The 24882-nt window shown below is 33.5% G+C and overlaps 1 protein-coding gene across 4 annotated transcripts; it reads right to left on the bottom strand.

The window, feature by feature from the left end:
- Nucleotides 1-71: 71 nt before the first annotated feature.
- On the bottom strand, nucleotides 72-15050 carry LOC133669460 (protein PHOTOPERIOD-INDEPENDENT EARLY FLOWERING 1-like). Of its 4 annotated transcripts, none has more exons than XM_062089625.1 (20): nucleotides 14745-15050; nucleotides 14452-14532; nucleotides 14262-14369; nucleotides 14094-14174; nucleotides 13914-14002; nucleotides 13683-13807; nucleotides 13534-13595; nucleotides 12783-12918; nucleotides 12467-12529; nucleotides 12306-12386; nucleotides 12091-12194; nucleotides 10627-10665; nucleotides 8237-8305; nucleotides 8006-8068; nucleotides 4866-7923; nucleotides 4431-4495; nucleotides 4280-4350; nucleotides 2693-3479; nucleotides 1436-1956; nucleotides 72-942 (listed from the first exon to the last, which is right to left on the bottom strand). In XM_062089625.1, the coding sequence occupies exons 1-20, from the start codon at nucleotides 14802-14804 to the stop codon at nucleotides 549-551; spliced, it is 6057 nt and encodes a 2018-aa protein (XP_061945609.1). In that variant the 5' UTR covers nucleotides 14805-15050; the 3' UTR covers nucleotides 72-548. The 4 variants fall into 4 exon arrangements, with proteins under 4 accessions (XP_061945609.1, XP_061945592.1, XP_061945616.1 ...); XM_062089608.1 differs by having other exon boundaries at nucleotides 12091-12225; nucleotides 12313-12386; XM_062089632.1 differs by having other exon boundaries at nucleotides 12473-12529.
- Nucleotides 15051-24882: the final 9832 nt, after the last annotated feature.

The raw sequence follows: 24882 nt of genomic DNA, 5'->3' as shown, positions 1-24882 counted from the left end.
AATTCACATGCTTTGAATGGCTATCTTACCTGGCTTGGGAATCAGAACCATCACACCCTACCCTACCCAGCTCGAGAATCAGCTAGCCATTAATTGAAGATTGGAATCAAACAAATTGCAGGTGGTTAGGGTTTAGAGTAGACAGCGAGAGAGACTCAACCTTTCATTTTTCATTCGTATCTATTGCCCTACCCTAATTCCTTTCTATGCGGAAACATGCCGTAAATTGATCATTTAACTGACCCCAACAAAACTGGCCTGGCACACCCCCCTCCAATAAGAATCGAATTCAAAAAATTATGTTACATTTTGTAATTTCATTACCCTGGGGATCCTTCCTGCAGAGCCACTTCAGATCCTCCTTGCAGACAAACTCCAACCATGAGAGAAACCATGTCCTTGATTGGCGTCCTGAAAATGGGCAGTTGATTCCATCATTTCCCGGCGACACAATTATGGTCGCCCAGCTGTAGGTGATTCTCCGACCAGAACACATTTGTCATGAGAGCCAAAGCCGAGAAGATGTTATTTGGTTCTCTAGTTTAATCCTATCCAATGTCAGTGTATTCCGGCAACAAAGAATAATCATCAAGACCTGATATCAAATCAGGAACATAGTTATGCGGGACAGCTTCGGAGATCCTCGTTTCCACTGAAAGTTCTTTTTCCATGAATGAAATAGAAAACCCATCCTTATCATCCTGAATGACTTCTGGTGGCAGGTCAAACCTTAAATTGGGATCCCTAACTGACAGTGGTTGCATTACTAGCTCGGCGTGTCCTTCATTTTGCTCCAGCAAAGTTTTCCTCGTCTTTGACCTAGGAGGCTTGGTTGACTCAGAGACAGATAGCTTGTGCTTTCCCAAGGACTGAGTCTTTGAAGCCAGCCACAACTTCAAATCATTTGCTGGTAACACAGATGAAGAAGCTCTTGCTGCATCCCTGTGAAGAGGGAGAAAAAAAGACTTTTAGCCAGTTACTAAAGAATCAAATACCTGTACATGTTTCACATATAAATGGCATGGATTCATTTTGTTAGCACCTGAAACTAATGATAAATGGCCTCAGTACCACAATATCAATTCCTCAATATTTACAATCACTCGTAATAAAACAAATCTCCGGGAATTTTGGAAAAGATGCATTAAAATTCCAAGAAATCGATGAAATGCATGAAAATCAAGAGACTAGCCAAGCACTATAGCTGCCAGAGGGGAAGAAAACAAAAGCAGCACAAGTCAATCGGTCAACCCAGTTCCAGTACAAGAAAGTAACAAATTGAATGCATTGCAAGAGTGAAACCTTAAACTCTCTGTCCAACAAAACCGCGCTGCTAACGCCAGTGTCTTCAATGTCATCAAACAGGAAATACAAGGAGACTATCCATACCACACAAGCAGATCCATGTAATCTTCGTGATTGCAAGAAAACATACCTGAATCGATTTTCAGCTATATTTGTGGATGCCCTGAGATGGTGAGCCGCCTTATTTACAGACGTCCATGGTGCTGAGCCAGGTATTGACAAACTTATTACAGGTGGGAATGGAATCACATAATCATTTTCCTCCTTTTGGAATTCCAATGTTATTTCCAGCTTCTCGCCTACAGCAGGAGCTTCTTCATTCACATTGGAATTGGAAACTCTATCACCTGGCCTTCTACTGCTGGCATCATGGAGTGCAGCTGCCAGCAACTTAGTACTCTGTCCCAAATTAGTGAATTTCATTCTTTTTGCCGATTCCCTCAAGGAGTTCCAAGGTAACGGATTGACAGAAGAATTGAAAACCCTTCCACTGTTATAAAGGGCATTTCGAGATGATGGCATGTTTTGTTGATTTTCAACACGAGATTTCACCCTCCACACAGAAGAAAGCAGTGCTGTGAAGTGCTTCTGGAGAAGTAACTCATGGTCTGGCTGCTCAGCAACAACATTTAACAACATCCGTATGTTATCCTGATGCAACAAAAAATCGATCAGCACAAGCTTTACTGTCTAATCTATTTCATCATAGAATTACCAAACTATTGTTTTCTCTAGTTACATTGTGATATTTCCCATCAATCATTAAAATTGATTATTCACTCAAAGTCATAAAAAATGCAGCAGGCATTTTTTTAAGTAGTACTACTTTCACTATGATCATATATGCATATAAAATTAACCATTCAGAATTAGATTATTCTGAGAAAAAAAAATGTGCATAACTGCTGTTTCGGAGATAATGGCTATGCAGGCTGATAAAGTTTATTGTTATTAACCACCAAGAAATTTGCATTAGTTGAATCCTATTCAATGGTACATCAGAAATCCCAAACCCGTAATGAATATTAATGATTAGCAGTTAATTAAAGCATTTCTTCTATGGCCGAAGAGCCTGTTTTGTTATCTTTTGAGCACCAAAACAAATAAATATATATAAAAAGAATTGAATAACAAAAACCAAAGGGATAGCTAATCCAAACATCAGTAACTGTTATCAATCAATTGTTGGAATTACTGACCAGTGTGGTTGGTATCTGCAGGACAATAACTGAATAGGGTTCACGAGTGCAAATAAGCATCCAGTTTTCAATTAGCAAGTCTGATTAAATATATGAATGTCTTCAGGAGCCTTTTCCTATTCTCAGCATCTTCTTTCCCTAATTTCTCTATATGGAACACATTTGAATGCAAAGGAAATCAGACTTACCTCGGTTACTTTCAGAAGGGCCTTCCCAGGGACCATGTTGCTCATCTTTTCGTTATTAATAGGATTTTCCGGAGAAAATAAAACATATCTGTGGATTAGCTCCCTAAATCTCTCACAACAATGAACTGGATGGCGGTATCTTCCCCGATAAAACCCACCAGCAGTCATCCCATACAGAATTTCACTGACCAAGCTCCAATGTGGACCATATTCATGCACAACAGCACATAATACAGCATCCTCCTGTGGCATCCATAAAGCAGGTGGTGGAACACAATCTTTCAACCAAACATTCCCCTTCTTCAACTTCTCTGGCTTTATCATCAAAACCCGTTTCACTGGCATGGTACTGATGGATATTTTCCCTCCCATTTTGCTCCTGCTAGCTGGCTTCTGCTCAATATCGGAAACCAAAACCTCAAATGGTTTTAGTTCCGTAAATCTGTCATGATGCTTTCCAGACAGGTCTGAATCTACACTAAAAGTGCACATTTCTGGACCCTTTTTGAATTTCTTAGTCTTCTTCGACCTCGTTTTGTCAATACCAATTGCTGATTCTGCTTTCTTACGCTTTCTCCACATGCTGGAACAAGGAGACATCGTATCCGAATATGTACCATCATCATCATCATCATCATCATCATCATCTACAGACAAAGTTTCCATTGATGCCTCCTCTTTCACGTGTTTCAATTCAGAAGTCAAAGATTCTTTCTTCAGAGATTTGAACTTGGCTTTCTTTGGTTTCTTCTTAGACTTCAATTTAGGATTACGTGGCATTTTATACCTGCTAAAATGAAACAGGTTAGTAACCGAGCATTTCATCTGACAATAAAAAGAACAAGTGCCAGTCAGGTGTGCCCAAGAAATAGCCACCTTTAGAGACAATAAATCGGAATGATTTTTCCAAGCTTACCACCAGAATACATAGCAGCAAGCTTGTCAGACAGATTCATGAAAAGTAAGGAGAACAGTGCCTGCTTCATTCCTAATGACCAAAAAACTACCCATGCAACAAGGATTGGGCACAAGGCTCTGTTTTCCCTTTGTCTCAAGCATTGTTCTAAACCCAACCCTCATGCACTATTTAGTTTCATCTCAAGATGGGGAGTTGAATAGCTCGGTTAGAATGCAAGTTTCAATTTTATTCATATTTATTAATGACATTAATATCTGAACCATTTAAGTGATGTCTCAGTGGAAGCATAAATGGTCAAAAAACTCAATCTATACTGAAGCATCCATTCTATTCAGCATTAATAACTTGTCATTGCAGTAGTTTGAGCCCAGGAGACCTCCAGCATGTGTCTCGCACACTACAAATGCACTGCCTGGTAAATATCAACTGCTTGTGTGAAATTTTAATGATACTAGGGCATTCGCTTCCAAAAGCCACATGCTGCCACAAGAGATAGCAAGTATAAAATAACAGAACACCCCTCAGCCCTCGGCCATAAAAAATTAAAAAGACAAAAAAAGTTACCTAATTGCTGACCTACATCCCAAAACACCTTAATTTCATCTTTTTTAATAAAAAAGTTAGATAGCCAGCACAATAAATTCATGATAAGTTCAGAATTGTCTTACACCATAGCATCTAAATGTCCATCATCTGCACCTTCCTTCTCATTAGCTTCAGCTTCCTGTTCTTCCAACAGCTAAAAAAACACAATAATAATAAGCTTTCAGACACATTTAAAGAAAACAAAATTTACAGCATGTGACAAAATTCACTAACCTGATGTTGAGTTAATGCCTCAACTTCTTGTCGGTACGCCTCAGTCGCAAAATCAGCATCCCATCCTGATATAAGTAGAAAAATCATCACTTCTGCTTATGATTGGCACTGTACATAATATAAAAATTGCTTATCCTAAAAAATTCAAATGAAAAATAGAAACTAGATATCACATGCCATGTAGTTATTCATTATAAACTTAAGTTGAAGAAAGGTCTTGAAACCCAAATTACGAGTATTATAAATGGTTTCAACAAGAAAAATAGAAACGATTAAAAGGAGAAAAACATGATTTCAATATTTCTATCCCACCATCATGCTTTGCAATCAAGACTAAAAAAAACTACCAATTTTCTCAGAAAAAAGTATTGCAAGTTACTAATTTGTAGATTTGATTCATTCAAGGACAAACTAGCACAAAAGAAAAATGCTTACTTTCATAAACTAAAGGTTCCTCGTCATCATCAATCTCAGCTTCCATTTCCTCCTTGTACTTCTCAATACGATCAAGCTCCCATTCGGTCTCCTCAAACCCAACTTGAGATTCCAAGGCTGATTTGTCTATAATTGGATCCCACAATTCCAGAAACCGAACCGCATATCTGTCGATTGGACGTAGCTGATTCTCAAAGGATGAGATAGCCTGTCCAGCAGCCGCCGCGGCCGCCGCCATCTGTTTGACATCAGCCAACATATCAACATCTTCATTGCCAGTAAGAGTTACAGCTCTCTCTTCAATGCAACCATTCTCTTTTAAATTCACTGCACCATCTTTACTATAAGTTGTCATCTCATGATCTGTAGGCTCATCAGCCTTCATATCATCATCATTCACAAATTCATCATCTTCCAATCTCCCAATGGCCTCTTCAGTAAACTCTTGGTTGTCTACAGCCTCTTCCTGTTCGACTTTCTTCAATGCCATGTAATCTGCTTCATCTTCTGCATATTTCAGAGCAGCATCCACATCTGCATTAGACAAAGACACCTCGTTTCCATTGTTATGGTTTTTCTCCCTCTGCATATTCTTAATCTGAAGTGTTTTATGCCCTGAGAATAATTCCATAGGATTGAGCTTCTTGAAAAATTCCGTATTGTACCCTCCACTCTGTATTACTAGATCATCAAGAGCACGCTTCTGATTGGCTTTCTTTAAGATGTTTTCTTCAATGGTGCTCTCACTGATTAACCTGTAGATATGTACTTCACGTGTCTGTCCTATCCGATGGCAGCGGTCTTGGGCCTGTTGATCCATAGCAGGATTCCAGTCACTATCATAGAAGATTACAGTATCTGCCCCAACAAGATTGATGCCAACACCTCCACTACGGGTTGATAAAATGAAGATAAAGATTTTGGGATTTGTGTTGAAACGCTGCATTAATGTTTGTCTCTCCTCTGGTTGAGTGGATCCATCTAAGCGCATGTAAGTGTAGCCATACAAATTCATGAAAACCTCCAAAATATCAAGCATCTTAGTCATCTGTGTGAATATTAATACCCGGTGTCCTTCTGACTTCAACTTCCTGAGCAAAATTGCAAGCTCCTGCAATTTACCACAGTCAAACTGTATTAGACGCCTGTCTGGAAAATAAAGTTGTCTCCGAACAATTGCAGGTCTGATAGGTGAAAGAAGAGGTAACAACATTTCAGAGCATTTCTCCTCATAAGTTGAATGAAGAAACACTGGAGTTCTAGTCTGACTACACCAGAAGACAGGTACTGGGGTACGTGCTGCTGGAATTGCAAACATAAATGATTCCACGAGATCAGTCATCTTCTGAAACCGTTCAATTGGTGAAAGAATAACATCACCCAGCTTAGAAGAGTACAAGTAGGAGAGTCGCTCAGTTTTATGGCGATGGACATCATAGATGGGATGCTTCACTGTGAGAAGTTCTCGTAGGGTTGTTGAGTATATGGGTTTTTTCTGACACCTCAAGGAATTCCACCATGCAATAGATGCTGCCCGTTGCTTCACTTCTCTTAATCTCTCCTCCAATAATGACTTTCTAATCTCTTCAAAAATATTTGTTCCAGGCAACTTCTTCCAATGTTTAGATCCCAGTCCAACTTCTTCTATGTTATCCAGGTTGGAGCGCTCTTTAATTAATCTTGATGGAGTTGCAATAGACTTTACTTCATCGTACTCCCAAGAGGCCATGCTAAAATCAAGATGAGTAAATATAAGCCCCAAAGCACAAAGATCTACTGATGAAAATGGCCCGGGTGAAAGCATTGAACAAACAGAACTACTTAATTGCATGTCTATACCAGCCATATCAAAAGAACTAATAATTGGACGACCCTCAAATAAGTCAGGATGGTTACAAACTTTACGAAGTTGCATTATGATACTGATCATCCCAAAAAAGTTGGCAGTGGCAAGGGTAGCTTGTGTCTCTGAGCTAGCAATGAAATCCTCATACAAGTTACGCTGCCTCCTTGAAAGTCTACAATAGATGACATGCTCATGTTTCATGGGCAGCTGCTTCTCCACATCCCTTTTCAATCGACGGAGGATGAATGGACGGAGAACATTATGCAAACGATCAACAACTTCTTTGTTCACTCTTTCTTGTCCCTCCACCATCCCAGTTATTGGATTGCTAAACCAGTCCTTGAATTCCTGGTGAGATTGAAAGATGTGGGGCATCAAGAAATGCATCAGTGACCAGAGTTCCATGAGATCATTCTGCAGAGGTGTACCAGTTAATAAGATTCGTCGTTTTGAATTAAAGTTTAAAAGAGTTTGCCATCTCTGAGACTTCCAATTTTTAATCAGATGAGCTTCATCCAATATCAAATACTTCCATTTCTTCCTTTTGAAGACTTTTGAATCCTGTATAACCAGTCTGTAAGTTGTTATGCATACATGGAAGGAGTTCGGTTTCAGCCAACCTTGCCTCTTGCATTTACGCTCTTTTGCACTGCCAAAATATGTTAAAATCTTGAAGGCAGGACACCATTTAAAAAACTCTGTTTCCCAGTTAAGCATGACACTTGTGGGAACCACGATCAGATGAGGACCCCATATCCCCTTTTCACATGCCAGGTGTGCAAGCAAAGCAATAGTCATGATTGTCTTTCCAAGCCCCATTTCATCAGCTAGAATCCCATTTAATCTTTTCTCATACATTGTAACAAGCCAATCAAGGCCTATATGTTGATATTCACGAAGAGGGTACTTAAGAAGAAAAGGGAACTTCGTGCGCACTTTAGTTGTTGAGAATGTATTGCCTGTTGGTTGTGCAGATCTTGCAGCAGCAGCAGCATCAGCAATCCTATTCTCACTCTCCCTTCCATCTTCTGAAATTTTTTCATTTCCCTTTTCTTGTTCTTCTACAAGAGGATGGTTTCCACATTCAACAATTCCATCCATTGAGTTATCCAGCTGCTTCAGTTCATCTTCATGGCCTGGGGAATTTGACACATTGTCTGATAATAAAGATGCATATTCAGATTCATCCTCTGAAACTTCATTGTTAGGCTCCTATAAGAAGGCATGGATAATATAAATAAATCAACATACAATATGAGAAAAACGTCTGTGCAGAGGCAATTCTTGAACCCACCTTGGTATACCTTGCAAGCAATTCTTCCAAAGGGATTTCACTCTCCTTTTGCAGCAATGAGATCTGTGAATTAGCAGCTATCTCAGGCAGAGTGATTAAAAATAAAACAATTAAACTAGCAAAGACAATCAGGAGTTATAATAAAATTTTGTTGAAAAACCATGGATTTCTTCACCAAAATGCAAGGTTATGGAACACAAAGAAATATGATACATCCAACTAGTTCTTTACCTCATCTATGGGATTCTTTGAATCTGCTTTTGCCAGCTCTTCCTCTTCCAACAAGGTTGTCTCGTCATCCTGAACATTGAAGCCAGTGACAAATCATAGTAAAAAATTCAGCCTTTGAAATCTGTAACATGGCAAATGAGCATACACATAAATTGTACTATCTGAACTTCACTTGATCATATTAAAACTATTCTGTTCAAAACTTAGTGAGAGAAGGAGGACCTAATAATTACATCTAAATACATATAAGAAAGAGGACCTAAAATCGACACTCAGTTCATTGTATGATTTAGGATTGTAATAAAGATGAAGTACACAATCAGACAGTCACAACATTTCACAGTAATTCCTTGCAATAAATTCCATGCAAAGTAGGATGTTTTAAAGGTGGCTGAATTCACAAGTATGTCCTTGCGTTATCCAAAATTCATCAATTAAGCCCCTATATAAATAACCTGGTCAATCAAACCTTAAATTCATCAATTTCAATAGATAAAATCTAGCGTCAATTAAGCCCCTATGACATGCATCATTTTCCATCAAACCTTAAATTCATCGATTTCAATAAGCCCCTACATAAATAAAATGGCAAGTCAAACCTTAAATTCAATCAATTGGTCAATCAAACCTTAAGACAAGCCAAATTATTAACATCAGTTTGTTTGAGTGTTAGTATATTCTGAAAAGAAGAAACAGAATATATACACAACAGTTTTTAATAAAGAAAAAAGATTTTAAGTTCTTATTAAGAAGAAAAATTCAAATATCAATACCATTAATATTTATTCTCTATTAGAGTAATGCTGAATATGAATAAAAAATTTCAAGAATACACGAGCCAGTGGATTAGTGGGCCCACTATTTGGGTCCCACATTAAGATTATGATCCAGTGGCTCGTATTCTTCTTTAAATTTAATATTGTTTTTTTTCTCGTAAGTTTAGTATTTAAGTGGGAATTTTATTCAGTTTGGAAATACTTGCTGGTTGCGGATTAGCACATTCTGAGCCATCAGCGGTGGTGCAAATTGATTTCTGGTTGAGGCTGCATTTCTTTATTCAACTTGACACATGGGAAGAGCTTAATCTCCTAGTGATTTGCACAACTGCAGATCTGCAAATCTAAAATTGAAAAATCATGTGAAGTCCCCGAAGTCCAATTTCTTCCTCCTCTCATGGGATAGAAATCCCAATCTCCAACCTCTTTACTATTCAGACTGATCCAACAAAATCTATTTCATTAGCCCAAACCAAAACCTTTTTATAACCAACAAACCAGTGAAAACTACTCTAAAAAGGTCCTTTTCTTTTCTTTTTCAAAAAGAAATGTAGGTCATTGAATAACTCGATGGTTTTGGTACTGGACACAAAAGAGCCTTTTTTTCTAACAAAATCTGGTTCTTTTCTCTTGCTTTCAATCCATAACCAAAAACAATAAATCTGCTATCTCTTTAAGCAAGATCTATAGCCACTACCAGTCATGCCACCAACAATGCAACCTCCACCCATAACATACTCCAACTCTGTTTTCCCCGGTAACACCCCTGCACTACTTGCAGCAACCCATTTCAACAGAGATGAAAAACTGTAATGGGTTCAATGGAGATGTAAAAGTGCAATTGTTCAAGTACTTATCTGGATCCCTTTGATTTTGTTTGTCTTTTTCATCTGGTTTTCAGAAAAGCATACAGTTTGTCCTATGCCTTTGGTTATTTGTATTTCAAACTTTTATTATTCATGATTTTTACCATTAACTAGAAACATGCAATTAATGCACCCTCTGAAGTTTCAAATTAGTGACATGTAAAACATTAGAAGGGGGGGTAAATGCCATGACAAAAAATACTACCATACATATCAATCTGGATTAATTCTTCTTCATTGATCAAAATAAGAGAATTTAGGGTTCGACTAACCAAGTTATTACATAGGAGCTCAGTCAACAAATTTAGGATAACACAAGGGTGAACTTATGGGTTTAGCCTTATGCATGGAAGCAGATACAGCTCTGTGGAAGCCGGAAGGTTAACCTAGTAAACTCCATTCCACAGAATGCATCACAGACTTCTTAGATCATCCTAGAAACAATAAGACTTCCAACAAGAAGAGAAACGCAAAAGCCATATCAACGTCTGCCATAACAACACACTGATTAAAATCATTATTTCAAGTTTCAACCAATATATAACAGGAAAGGTACTGAAAAAAACTTCATCCCTCGTAAAATTTACAAATGGATTCTATTGAATTTGCATTTGGAAAATAAATTCATTATTGAAAATAAAAATAAAATTTTATGCTCAGGTTGTAGGGGAAAAAACTATACGACCAGGAAAGAGGGTAAGAACAGAATCATAACTACATGAAAGACTAAATCATAGCTAACACGTACCTTTTCTTCTTCTGCAGCAAGATCAAAATCACCATCTTCCTACATCACAGAAGATACAAGTGAGTATAAATATCAAATATAAATCAATGACAATATTTATTATAACTCTCGCAATAAAATTTTAAAGGAAAAACAAAAAAAAAGGTGGTGAACTAATGGCAGCATCAAAGTAATAAGGGTACATAGATTTTGGACACAAGTCAGGGTCAAAAGGTGTTTTTTTTTTTCAATAGCTGACCATGCTTTGCAAGTGCAATTCAAGAAACAGGACTTGGTTGAAACTTCACACAGCAGGATAAAAAATATTAATATTTTCATAGATGAGCTCATACCTGGAATATGTAAGACTTAAATTTGGTGCAGAAAAACAGTAGTATGTATGTAAATAAACTTTGATTAATAGCTAATCGATTTCCTTCATTTAGTTATTTGTTTCCCCTTTTCTGAAATAACAAAATGTTCTCTTGGGGCAACTGTGGAAATGAGACCACGTCCCCCCTACACTAGCCTTCCTTTTTAAAGATCAGAGCAGATGAACTTTGTAACAGCAGAGAAGGGTTTCACCTCAAATCTAAACCATTTCTTGTTTATCTTTTCCTCTCTTGAGATATTTCTAGTAATAGTTAGTCCCACTCGATCAAAACAGAAACCCGTAATTCCATAGGGAGAAGAAATAGATGAGATATTCCTGGCAGATAGCAGTGAAGGGGGAAGAATTTGAAAACCATATACGTGTATATAAGAAAGAATCTGTATTGTTATTCATGAAAAGGAAAAAAGAATAACTGAAAGAAAGGAAATCAAGTAGCAGTTCTTTGCAGCCAGAATTGTTGTGAGAGGCATCAACTCTATTTTCATTACTCTGGTCCCTAAAATGGATTCACCATTAAATATCAGCCATTACACTGATCTTTAAGAGCATCTTAGGGTCCCATTACCATTATACAGCAATATAACAGCATTTTTTTTAATACACATCATAAAAAAGGTTGCGATTGGTTTGATAATTGTAATGACCGTTATGAATGCTACAAAAAAATCAGTCTCAACCAATTAATTTATTCTATCACCTACAACCTTCTTCGTCCATTCTCCATGTTCCCCACTAATTTTCTTAAGTAGTTTTACCACAATCAAGCTTTGATCATCAAATATTTGCTTCTGAAGTAGAGATGCAAGTGATGATTTTCAGAATGAGATCCAAGTCAAATTCTGTTCTAGTTGCTTGACAGTAAATTGATTTATTTTCCCAAATAATCACCAAAATGACAAAAATAAAAACTATATGGAAAATTCAAATCTACAGAAACGGATTGTTTGCATGTGTATATATTTCTTTACACCTGATAATTAAATCTCTTATAAATAGACATAGGAAGCCTAGAAGGGACAAAATAGAATATGAAGACAGAGAGTTCAGAGATTGGTGTGTGTGTGTGTGTGTGTGTGTGTGTAGTATCTTGCCTGTTCATCACTGAAATCATATGGCACACGTTCTTTGGCTGGATCATCAGAAATACTTAACTGATTTCTGGTTTCATTGGTCCTGATTTCCAATAAGTCATTGTCTGGAATGGGCAAGGCACCATTATTTTCACCCTATTATTAGATAATAGACATTATGTTGAACCGTTTTAGCTGAATTTAGTAATTCAGCAATGGCAACTATTAACACATACAACTTACACAACGACGACTAGCATTAACAGGTGAGCAGCTTATCTCCATGTCACTAGCAGCAGACATATTGTTTCCTTTCCCTGCAAATTATATAACCAAGCAATAGTATCAGATAATCAAATTACTTGCTAGAAGACATGATTCATCCACAGCAGCTTACTCTCACAATGGTCTTCCCCATTTGCAGATGGCTTAGCTCCATTTTCACTACTTTCTCTGCTACCTGAAAAAACAGGTGGGGAAATAACCAATTGAATGAAATGGCAGAGAAGAAACACAATGAACAAGGTCATCTAGAGAATGAAATGGCAGGGATTGAGAGCCTTTAACAAAGCGGTTTGCATCAACTCATACACAACACTATTTAAGTGGTTATAACCATAGACAGCACGCATAACTCAGCAAATAGAATAAAAGGTGTAGGGAAAATGGTATCTCCAAAATTAAAAAGAAGAATCATGAGAACAGCTTTCTACCTTTCTCTACAGGATAACGGTTAAGTAGCTCCTCGAGTGGAATATCTGTTTCATTGTGCAGAGCTTCCAATTCTTCTTGCCTTTCTTCTGCAGTTATAAGAGCCTCATCTTCCTCAATAGTATGCTCATCATCTTCCTAGAACAAATATCAGTAAGCGAGATCGTTAGTAATTGTATGCCAATTGAAAATGCAGGACAAACAAAGGAATCACCATGACAGTTCCACAAATTTTTTAGCTGACAAATGGGGCAGTGTCAAATAAAGCCTAAGGCTTCACATAAGGAACCTGAGAAAACAAAACGGTATACCCAAAACAGAATCTCACCATTCAAGCATGATATATAAACAACAGATGAGTTTATGCAGCAGGTTCCTAGTAGAAGAATCCTACAAGCCACACGTGTGTTTGGTATTGTGGTGCAAGGTGCTTTTCAAAAGCACTTTTCGCTTGAAAATGCATCAAAATAATTTTTTTTCAGATTTGTTATTCATTTTTGACATCAGCACATCAAAACCATTGGAAAGCACTAAAAAAAGCATCAATTTAATGTTTTCTCAAGCCAAACGCACTCAAAAGCAGTTTTAAACACAAAAACAAACAGCCTCTGGGCAGATCAAATTACAGATAGTACAGCCAGCCCTAATTTGATCGCAAACAAAAATTTTTGAATTATAACTACATCTTGAGTTAAAAAAAAGTAAGGGAAAAATACTTTACATAAGATGACAGAGACATGAAAGGCAACTCACCACTTCATCTTCAGATTGCACATCATATTCATCGTCATTGTCTGTAGTGTCCAACTGAGACTCTAAACAATTGTGCCAAACATTTGGTAAGGATATCTGCCTCTTACCTAAGTAAGAAACTAATAATCAAACTAAGTGATTCTGCTTACCATCATTGACTTGCTCAGGTATATTAGCATCATCTCCTTTCTTGTATGCAATTCTCGGTTTATCTTGTGCAGCATATTGCTCTGATGGTTTGTCCACTAGATTTTCTGCTAACATTGTAGAGTACCTAGCAACACGAAATGCAGATTCAATTGCCCATTCACAAAACATAATTAACAGGGCAAAGTTCCAAGTCAATGTTAGAAACAAGAATAAGGAAAAAGAAACACCACCTCTCAGTTTGTCCTAGAAGAAACTCAAGCTGCTTATCAAGTGCCTTTTTCTTCTTCTCATCAAGCTCCATCTGATGCTTGTAAAGTACCTGGAGAAACAATTACATACGGTTTCAAAGAGATAAAAAAAAAAAAGAAACAAAAGTTGATGAAGAATCAAATCATTATAGATAAATTTACCAGCTTTTCTATTTTAACCCAGAATTTCTTTACATCCTTTGAAATATTAAGAGCAACTTTTCGCAGCCGCTGCTCCTCTTCCTGATACCAATGAAATCAATTCAGCCCATTCTTCTCCAAGTGAAATATACCCCCAAAAAAAATCATAAAGAAACAAGAAATCAGAACCTTCAGTTTCTTCTCTCCTCTGGTGGCCTGATCCAACATGCCCTTACTGGCTCTTAATGCCACTTTCTTCGCATGTGCCAATTTCCATTTCCTCTCCGACTCAAAGTCCTGTAAGTAACAGTTCAATTAGAAGAGAAAACCTAAACTTAATACTTTCAAGCATGCATCAATCAACTACTTAATGAGTTACCTTCGACAACCAAACCATTTCCTCTAAGACGTGATCCCAGTGAGTCTTAGGGCGACGCGGCTCCCTCGGAGCTTCCAGTGCCTACAAACCCATTTATCAATAAAATAATAGAAAATTCAATAAACCCAAAACTTCTAAATTTTGCATAGAAATTAAGTAAGATTACTTATTTTTCAAAATTATGACTAGAAAATGTAGAAATTAGCTCTTCAAAGTCCATTAAAAAAACCTTCACACATTCACTGAGAAAACAAATAAAATAAATAAAATAAAAGGAGTGACCAACTACAAACCTTTTGACGCCGAGCTCTGGTCTCGTGATCAAGCTTAGACCTTGGGCCTTTCGACGCCATTGTCGTTTTTTTTTTCTCTTAAATAAAATTAACCGCCTGCATGTCCACAGGAACTTGAAGGAGATGCAAAAGGAGACGACTCTAATGGCTGTGATAAAATTGTGAGGAAATTATCTTCACATTAGCAGGCTTCTTCTTCTCCTCCTTTTTCTTCGGCGTTAGGGTTTCAGATTTGGTCCCTTTCACCTTTCTTTTTTTTTGTAATTTTTTTTTACGTACTGTATATAAAATACAAATAAACAGAAGAAAAATATTTTGTGTTTTCTTGGGAAACCTCATAGTCTTACAAGTATATATAGTTTATCAATTGAGTCCCCCAACTGCTGCTTTTATTAATTAGATCACCCATCTCTGAAATTTTCCCAATCAAATCCTTCTTTATAATTAAACGTGTGCTTTCAAATTAATCCTAGTTTTTCTATTTTTTATTCCTGCAATATCCAATTTTCAATTTCATCTAGCATGGAAAAGTACTTGTTCAGTTCATTGGTTAGACTATAAATTACTTGATATATCTTAACGAGTATAAATGTATTCAATTTGAGTTGATTGCATTTTGAAAATATAATATGTGATTACATGCACGTGCTTGTTTATTTAATCAAAGGTATTTGTTTGTTTGGTTGCGTCTAGTTTTTTTAAAAAATTTTAAAAAATTATTTAAAATTAATTTTTTTATATTTTTAAATTATTTTAATATATTAATATTAAAAATAAAAAATATATATTATTTTAAATTTTAATGTATTTTTAAACAAAAAATATCTTAAAAAGTAACTTTTACTATAATCTCAAATATATCTTTAATGATTATTATCAATATTAAAAAATAACTAACAACTTATCTTTCTCACAACAAATTTTCTTTTCAAAATAATTAATGCTATGTAAAATTTTACCCAAGCTTGTCTTGAACTAGAAAAAAAAACAGGGTATTTTGATGGTTGATACTTTAAAAATTTAAGATTAATTAAAAAATAAGTAATTGTTATGAGCAAAACGGTATGTAAAAAGTGATGTAAGAACTAGGGATCTAACTAATAAAATTGATTATTGGATATTTAATCAAAGAAACTATATACAGTGGGGCACTAATACAAGGTTTGTTATTATTTTATTTTATTTTTTGCTTTTTCATAGTTTGCCTTTTGTGTTGCGGTATTATCCTAGTAGCCATCTTTTCTTTGCTTTGCTTTATTTTTTCTCAAGTTCTCTCGACTTCCGTATTATTTAATTAAGGTGGCAGCTGACGTGGCACGAGAGCAAATCTTTTCTAATATAAACAATTTTGAGGGTGTTTGTTTTCGAGGCAATTATTGTTTTTAGAACAAATCATAAATTTAAAGTATTTGGTTAATATTTAAACCATAGTTTCTTAATATAAGATCCAATGAAAATGGTGGTCCAACCACAAGTTCACAAAAAGCAAGTGTAACTTGCTTTTACCGAATTGAAATCTTAGTTTTAATTCATTTGTCTTCACTAGTAACTTTTGACAGAAAAAAGAAAAGAACAATTGTTTTATTCACCAACCAAAATAACCTCATCATCTTCCCATTCAGCCTCTTCTTCCTCCGTGTTTCCTTCACTCGTTTATGGTCCTCCTCACCTTCTTGTTTTGCTTCTCTTATGTTTGTGATATTGACAATACGAGGTCACACCTCATTTTATTCTCTCCAAAAAAAAATTTACACTCAAAAAACGAGTAAGCAATTGGCACAAACAACCCTCATCATCTTCTAGGATTACTAATATCCTTTTCATCATATTTGTTTTGCTTTTTCATCTTCTTCTTTGTTGTGTTGACAAACCATTGTGATTTATGTCAATAGATATTGATAAGTTAAGCCTGATATTTATTGTGCTCATTGGTAGTCTCTGCATGTTAGATGTTATGTAACTGTTTATCATTTGAAAATCATCACTTTCTTCTTTGTTAAGTTAAAGCTTTTCATTTTGTTTTATTGCAGGAATGGAAGTTGTACACTTTAATTTTTTAGGTTCATCAAGAAGAAGAAAACCTAGACCGTGAAATTAATTTCAGTAGACAGGGGATTACAAGTTGGGTAATCCAATTTTCCTCCAAAATCTTCCATTCAAAACTATATATAAACTGAAATCAAACATGTTATGTTGATGACTGCATACATTACATAATGTTTTTAGGATTCTTTACCTTTTATTGCATTATCTTTCAATTTATGTGTTTAGGTTTTTAGATAATCTATGTAGATCTTAAACAACCCTGAATTTAAAAGTTTATGTTCAATGAAATCAAATGCCATTTTCAATGTTAAATGTCTCTGCCACCACTAATAGAAAACAACAATGGTCCTTGGAAAATTGTAAGATTGACATTGTTATGGTTATACTTGCAATCTTTATTAAGATGGTCACAATTGAGTTAGAGATTGAGAAGGAAATAAAGGAAGCTCGAGTCAGTTAGAAAGTAAAGGCCATTACTCTAGCCATACATAAATCAATTTAGAGGTTTTAGCCTTTAGGGGCAGTCTAAAGAGAAGAATGTATGTCATCATATTGCGAGGAAGCTTTGTCTCTGCACTACCATGATGGATGATCAATTTTTAAATCTTTCTATAACCTTGTATAGGTTTTGCCTACATAGAGATGTCATAGTTGGGTAGACTTTAACTACATTGTTTGTATTAGACATGAAAAATGTATCATGTTTTTCTTTTTAATAATAACGCCTACTTTTAAATTTATTTACCAAACCCCAATATTTGTTTGTCACTTAACACTTCACTTGTTCAAGTCATAATTCCTAATTAATTAATAATAAATAAACATCAATTAAGATCAATCTCTTAGAATTATAAGAAAGACTATAAATTACTCAATATATCTTAATGAGTATAAATGTATCCAATTTGAGTTGATTGCATTCTGAAAATATAATTTGTGATTACATGCACGTGCTTGTTTATTTAATCAATACTTATGAGGATGTATTTGTTCGCTTGGTTGTGCCAGTGTATTTTAAAATTTTTAAAAAATATTATTTTAAATTAGTTTTTTATATTTTTTAATTATTTTAATATATTAATATTAAAAATAAAAAATATATATTATTTTAATATATTTCTAAATAAAAAATATTTTAAAAAATAACTTTTATTACAATCTCGAACATACTTTTAGTGATTATTATCAATATTAAAAAATAACTGACAACTTATCTTTTTCACAACAAATCTTCTTTTCAAAATATTTAATGTTAAACCATAAGCAACACTAGTAAAATTTTACCCAAGCTTGTCTTGAACTTAAAAAAAAATAATTGGGTATTTTGATGGTTGATACTTTAAAAATTTAAGATTAATTGAAAAACAAGTAATTGTTATGAGCAAAACGGCCTCTGAGAACTAGGGATCTAACTAATAAAAATGATTATTGGGTATTTAATCAAAGAAACTATATATAGTAGGGCACTAATATGAGGTTTGTCATTATTTTATTTTATTTTTTGCTTTTTCATAGTTTGCTTTTTGTGTTGCAGTACTCTTACATGTTTATATCCTCGCCTTGGTAGCCATCTTTTCTTTGCTTTGCTTTATTTTTTCTCAAGTTTTCTCGACTTCCGTATTATTTAACTAAGGTGGCAGCTGATGTGGCACGAGAGCAGATATTTTCTAATATAAACAAATTTGAAGGTGTTTGTTTTTGAGACAACTATTGCTTTTAGAACAAATCATAAATTTAAAGTATTTAGTTAATATTTAAACCACAGTTTTTTAATATAAGATCCATTGAAAATGATGGTCCAACCACAGGTTCACAAAAAGCAAGTGTAACTTGCTTTTACTGAATTGCAATCTTAGTTTTAATTCATTTGTCTTCACTAGTAACTTTTGATAGAAAAGAGAGAAGAACAATTGTTTTATTCACTGACCAAAATAACCTCATCATCTTCCTAATCAGCCTCATCTTCCTATGTGTTTCCTTCACTCATTTATGGTCATCCCCACCTTCTTGTTTTGTTTCTCTTATGTTTGTGATATTGACAATACAAGGTCACACCTCATTTTATTCTCTCCAAAAAGAAATCTGCACTCAAAAAACAACTAAGCAATTGGCACAAACAACCCTCATCATCTTCTAGGATTACTAATATCCTTCAATCATATTTGTTTTGCTTTTTCATCTTCTTCTCTATTGTGTTGACAAACCATTGTGATTTACGTCAATAGATATTGATAAGCTAAGCCTGACATTTATTGTGCTCATTGGCAGTCTTTGCATGTCAGATGTTATGTAATTGTTTATCATTTGAAAATCATCACCTTTTTCTTTGTTAAGCTAAAGCTTTTCATTTTGTTTTACTACAAGAATGAAAGTTGTGCACTATAATGTTTTAGGTTCATCAAGAAGAAGAAAACCTAGACCGTGAAATTAATTTCAGTAGACGGGGGATTACAAGTTCGGTAATCCAATTTTCCTTTAAAATCCTCCATTCAAAACTATATGTAAATTGAAATCAAATATGTTATGTTGATGACCGCGTGCATTACATAATGTTTTTAGGATTCTTTACCTTTCATTACATTATCTTTCAATTTATGTGTTTAGGTTTTTAGATAATCTATGTAGATCTTAAACAACCCTGAATTTAGAAGTTTATGTTTAATGAAATCAAATGCCATTTTCAATGTTAAATGTCTCTGCCACCACTAATAGATACAACAATGGTCCTTGAAAAATTGTAAGATTGACACTGTTATGGTTATGCTTGCAATCTTTATTAAGATGGTCACAATTGAGTTAGAGTTTGTGAATGAAATAAGGGAAGCTTGAGTCAGTAAGAAAGTAAAGGCCATTACTCTAGCCATATATGAATCGATTTAGAAGTTTTAGGGGCAGTCTAGAAAGAATGTATGTCATCATATTGCGATGAAGCTTTGTCTCTACCACTACCATGATGGATGATCAATTTTTAAATCTTTCTTTAACCTTGTTTAGGTTTTGCCTACATAGAGATGTCATAGTTGGGTAGACTTTAACTACATTGTTTGTATTAGGCATGAAAAATGTATCATTTGTTTTTCTTTTTAATAATAACGCCTATTTTTAAATTTATTTACCAAACCCCAGTATTTGTTTGTCAGATAATACTTAACTTGTTCAAGTTATAATTCCTACTTAATTAATAATAAATAAACATCAATTAAGATAAATCTCTTAGAATTATGAGAAAGATTTAAAGTATACCAAAATAAGTAACTATCTACAAAATGAAAATAAAAAGCATGATCCAAGTAAAAATAGATAGTGGCAAGTGAGGTTGTTAATAGATGATAACAGTGATCAATTAACATGTAGTAGTCAACAATAGCCAAAGCTTGAAAGAAATCTCATTCAAGCATAGAATGTAAAAAATATATTATAATTCACGTTGCTGGTTGGAATTAATAATATTAGCATTAAAGGATTGAACAACTATCACCATAATTTTTCAGATAAGATACTAGATTGAAATTGCCCTTTGCAATGTGAAGTGTCTTTCATATTTATCATTGATTGCCTACAAGTTGCAGATTCATTTTGTTAGATTGTTGTTTTTTATTCTTATTGGTTTTAGTATAATGTATGTTGTTGTTTTTATCATACTTCTTCTATTATATGTTTTATCATGATTTTTTTTTCTTGACCACAAAGTTATTGTTTTTTCTTTATCATGTTGTTAATTTTATCTTTTATTATTTTCATTTGATGGCAATTTCAGACGACATTCCACTGTTTTTTTTAACATGATGTGTCACAATTTTTTCCTTCTTATGCACCAATATTTATGGTTATCACTAGCTTAATCCTTCATTTATATGTTACCCTATTTTGTTTCAATCTTCATCATGCCTATTATATTTGTTTTTTGCATATTATCCATTAATAACACTTCATTTATATATTATTGTTCTTAAAAGTTTATCACCCAATATGCATATGTTCATTGTTAATCATTACATTGTACCCAGGACATTAACTGTTTAATTGTTTATTTAGAAATAAGATTTCAACTAAGGATATAGAAGATTCTTAAAGTCGCATGTTGAACTAAAGATATATTATACACTTTCTATGACATGTATCAAGGCGATTGAGAAAGGTATAAGACCAAACACGTATTTTAACAAAGCTAGATGGAAATTCATTATAACTAGATTCAAATAGCAGACTGGGCATACATTCATAAAAGCACAATTAAAGAATAAATATGATGGAGTAAAAAAGATTGGAGGATATGGAAAAAGTTAATTTTTGAAATTGGAGTTTGTTGGAGTTTTGAATTATGAGCAATTTATACAACTTATGAGTGGTAGAAATCCAAAATCCAGGTCATTTTATTGTTAATTCATCTCTATAATTACATTAAGCTAGTCTAAGTTTTTATTTCATTCATTATGATTCATTAATTGCATTTATTTTCTTTGTTGTAGAAATAAGAGGAGTTAGAAAGTTTACGCATTTCAGTAATATAACATTACCTAAGTGCTTGATGTTGTTTTAATGTTAAATGACATGTCAATTTTACATGGAAACTTTGAATTATTAGAAAAAATAAATAAAAAAACAGTAATCAAAATTGACATTTAGCAAAAAAATGACAGCCTTTTTCAATGTTTATTGTCACAAGGCATTTAAATTTATAGTTTAATCCCTCAATTTTACTTTTTAGGTTTGGTCCCTAACTGTTTTTTTGTGTTCATTTAGGTCTAAAGTTCAATTGTTTTAAGTTTCATTCCTAGAACTTGAGAGAGAATAAAAAAGGTCATCAAAAAATTGTAAGGAGAGAAAGCTTTCGGGTGGCATGATTTTAACCACTAATAATTTTGATTTTGGTTTTTATAGATTTTTTTAGAGTGAGATTTAATGGAAGTAGTTCCCACTTTTAATTATACAATAAAAAGAAGACCAAAGCTCGAAAAGTTTTTTCTATTTGATTTGATTTTGCATTTTTAAGTCTATTAAAATGTGTTTTGTTTTTAGAATCAAGGTTATACTAGTTCATAAAATTTTGTTTTCTATATTTTTAAGTGAAAAAAATCCGAGTATTTTGGCTAAAAAACTTGGACCCTGATTTTTTGGTCACCGAAGCCATTTTTGATGACTGAAGAAAAGGCTGATGAACAACTCGTTGTTTTTCTAGGAGAGCGACATGTGGTTCATCAAATTTTAAAAAAGAAAAAAATAATTTGGGCAAATGACATGTTGTCCATTCCTCAAGGAAAAGAAGAAGAAGAATAAACAAACACATGGCACTAGGTTTCTAGACCTAAGCATGCCTGAGTTTTCATATTGGGTTAGGTGCGTATGTCCAGCCTATATGGGCATGACCCTTTATTTTCTTTTTCTCATTGCTTTTTCCCTTTTCTTATTTAATTATTTTTAAATAATATTGAAATAATTATCCAATTATGCCATTATTTTTAAATAATATTAGTTTCTCTTATGATAACATTAGCAATTAATTTCTTAAAATATAAACACTGGTAAAAAAATAATAAAATAAAAATCTAATTAAATTTAAGAATACAATCTAATGTAAGGTATGTAAATCTCAAAATACATTGCTTGCAAACATAGAGGAATTACAATGAAAAACAATAAGTAAAAATACCCGCGATTAAAAAATCATCTGCATTAAGCCTTAAACAAATAAGAGAGAGGGAAATTTTTGTAAATAAAACAAAAACAACCCCTCCCTCTTTTTAAGAACTCGCTGATTGGAAGTTAGAAAAAAAGGGGAAGAGGAGTTCTTCATTTCTTCTCATTTTTATCTTGTTTTTCCAAATAAAAAAGGGCTAAGTTTATTTAGGAAAGTGTTGAGCTAGGATTTGAGCAACCAAGTGAGTCTAAAGAAGAGAGAAAAGGACATGAACAATGTAGGTAGAGAGAAAAAGGTGACCTAGAGAGTGAAAGAAAAAATCTTTGGAAGAGATTGTGAAAGGAACAAGGCAAACTTGATTAATTGGTGTTAGTAAAGTGTTTTTTTTGCTTTGATTTTATTTATGTTGTCAATTTTTCATAAGAATTAAAAATCCTCAAGATTATATAAAGTAGGGTTTATGTTGAAATAGTGTTGAAAGAGGAGTTGTGTATCAATAAATTTATATAGGTTTAAATCATGTAATTAAGGATAAAAATGAAATAAAACTCAAATGGAATGTGGTATTTTATATGTTTTAGTGGCTGACCAAGGGTAGAGAAAATAGTGGGGTCGTGATTTAAACTAAATGATGTTAATATTGTTGATTTAATTGTCTCGGTAAAAAAGATTGGGTTGATTTATAGTGTTTTAATGAAGATTTGTCACAATGAGATTTAATTAGAGCTAATGTTTTGTTATTTGCAAAAAAGAATAGTGTAAATACAAATATATGCAGGTAAACTGGAGTTTGATTTACAATGAGTAGATTAGTGCAAATATTTTGGTTATATTGTGAGAGAAGTTATTGTGAATTATGTTTAAATGAATGCTTAAATTCAAGGAGAGGTTTATTGAGGAAAATGAAAATTTGACTAGTGAAATGTTGATCTTGTTAAGAGGTTCATTTGGAGTGGAGCTAATACTCTCGGGAGCTCATGTCTTAGAAGCTTCAGGTAAGGGCTCATCCCTACTACTTGAATGCTATTATTTTTCAAATTAATGGAAGGTTCTTGTTTAAACATTAATTGTTAGTTCTAAAACAACACAAGTTGATATCAAATAAACTGAATTGCTTTTGGGTCGAGATGACATATTTTGAGTATTGAATTGCCTTTGAGACGGGATAATAAATTTGAAAATTGAATAGCCTTTGGGATGAGATAGTAAATTTTAAGAATTGAATTGCTTTCAGGGCGGGGTAATGCATTTCATGATTGTACTGCTTTCGGGCCGAGATAGTAAAGTTCAATATTTGAATTTTCCTTTGAGGTAAGACAATAAATTTCAAGAATTGGTTTGCCTATAGGGTATAATAGTGAAATTCAAAAATTGATTTGCCTTTAGGGTGGGATAATATATTTCAAGATTTGAATTTCTTTCAGGGCGAGATGATGTATTATAAGGATTCATTCGCCTTTAGGGTAAGACATTAAGATTTTAAGGATTAATTGTCTGCAAAAAGGTTATTGAGAATGTTAGGAAGACCAATAGTATATGTCGTTAGAGTAAGGATATAGTCATATAAATCGAATCTAATATTTTTTGAAATGATTTTTATTTTTGGTGTTTAAAGAAACAAAGGGTAACAAGTTGAAATAAAGGTTGTATATTGTGAATGGTAAGGAGAAATAAATACAATCGTAGATATAAAAACTAGAAGTAAAGGAGATTAAAATGTCTTAAAGGTTTAATTGTAATAGTACATGCATACTTGTATTTCATAATTTAATTGTATTTTATAGGTACTTCAAGTGCACCTCCTCAGTAGCCCTTAACTTATCATATCTTCATTTTCTTATATAAATAGTCTAGGAAATGAAGAATTTTGGCAAGTAAATTTTTGAAATGTTATAATTAATTAATGTAATCCTTTAAGTAAATTGATTCTTAAAATACTCTTTTGATTTTCCTTTATTATTGGTTATGTAATGCTAATATATTGTATGAATTGTGTGGAGTGTGTGTTAAGAAAATATTGAGATTTAAGTATGTATTTTGATGGGAGGTGAGCTTAAAGGCACACTGAATGATTTGAAAGAAATATATATAGTATGTTTTTCTACATGATTCAATACAAGAAAATTCTTGGGTAGCGTTCCATATAGAGAAAACGTTATTGCTACAATTCATATAATGAACTGATAAATTTTGTAATTATCCGGTTATTTCAATTATGATAAATTCATATAGCGAACTAATAAAATTATCTTTACATGTTATTGTCAGGATTCTGAATCAATGCTTGTTTAAAGTGAGAATATAAATTAGGAGTCTTTATATAATATATATTTTTGAATTTAATATGCATAATTTTCTAAATGCATAAGAAATATCTATTTAAAAAACTTTTTTTTATAAAATTTTTATATAACTTTTCTCAATATTAATTTATTATGCTTTTTAAATACATTC

Source organism: Populus nigra, chromosome 1 (genome assembly GCF_951802175.1).
Source record: "Populus nigra chromosome 1, ddPopNigr1.1, whole genome shotgun sequence".
Classification (NCBI taxonomy): domain Eukaryota; kingdom Viridiplantae; phylum Streptophyta; class Magnoliopsida; order Malpighiales; family Salicaceae; genus Populus; species Populus nigra.
Note: the sequence above shows the minus strand (reverse complement) of the source record. Positions and strands in the feature narration are given on the sequence as shown.

Coding starts and splice junctions, on each gene's coding strand:
- LOC133669460 (XM_062089608.1), bottom strand. CDS start 14,804: ATGGCGTCGAAAGGCCCAAGGTCTAAGCTTGATCACGAGACCAGAGCT. Junction 13,808..13,913: donor CTTCTAGGACAAACTGAGAG/GTGGTGTTTCTT, acceptor TCGTGTTGCTAG/GTACTCTACAATGTTAGCAG. Junction 3,480..4,279: donor GGACATTTAGATGCTATGGT/GTAAGACAATTC, acceptor TCATTTTAGCAG/GTATAAAATGCCACGTAATC.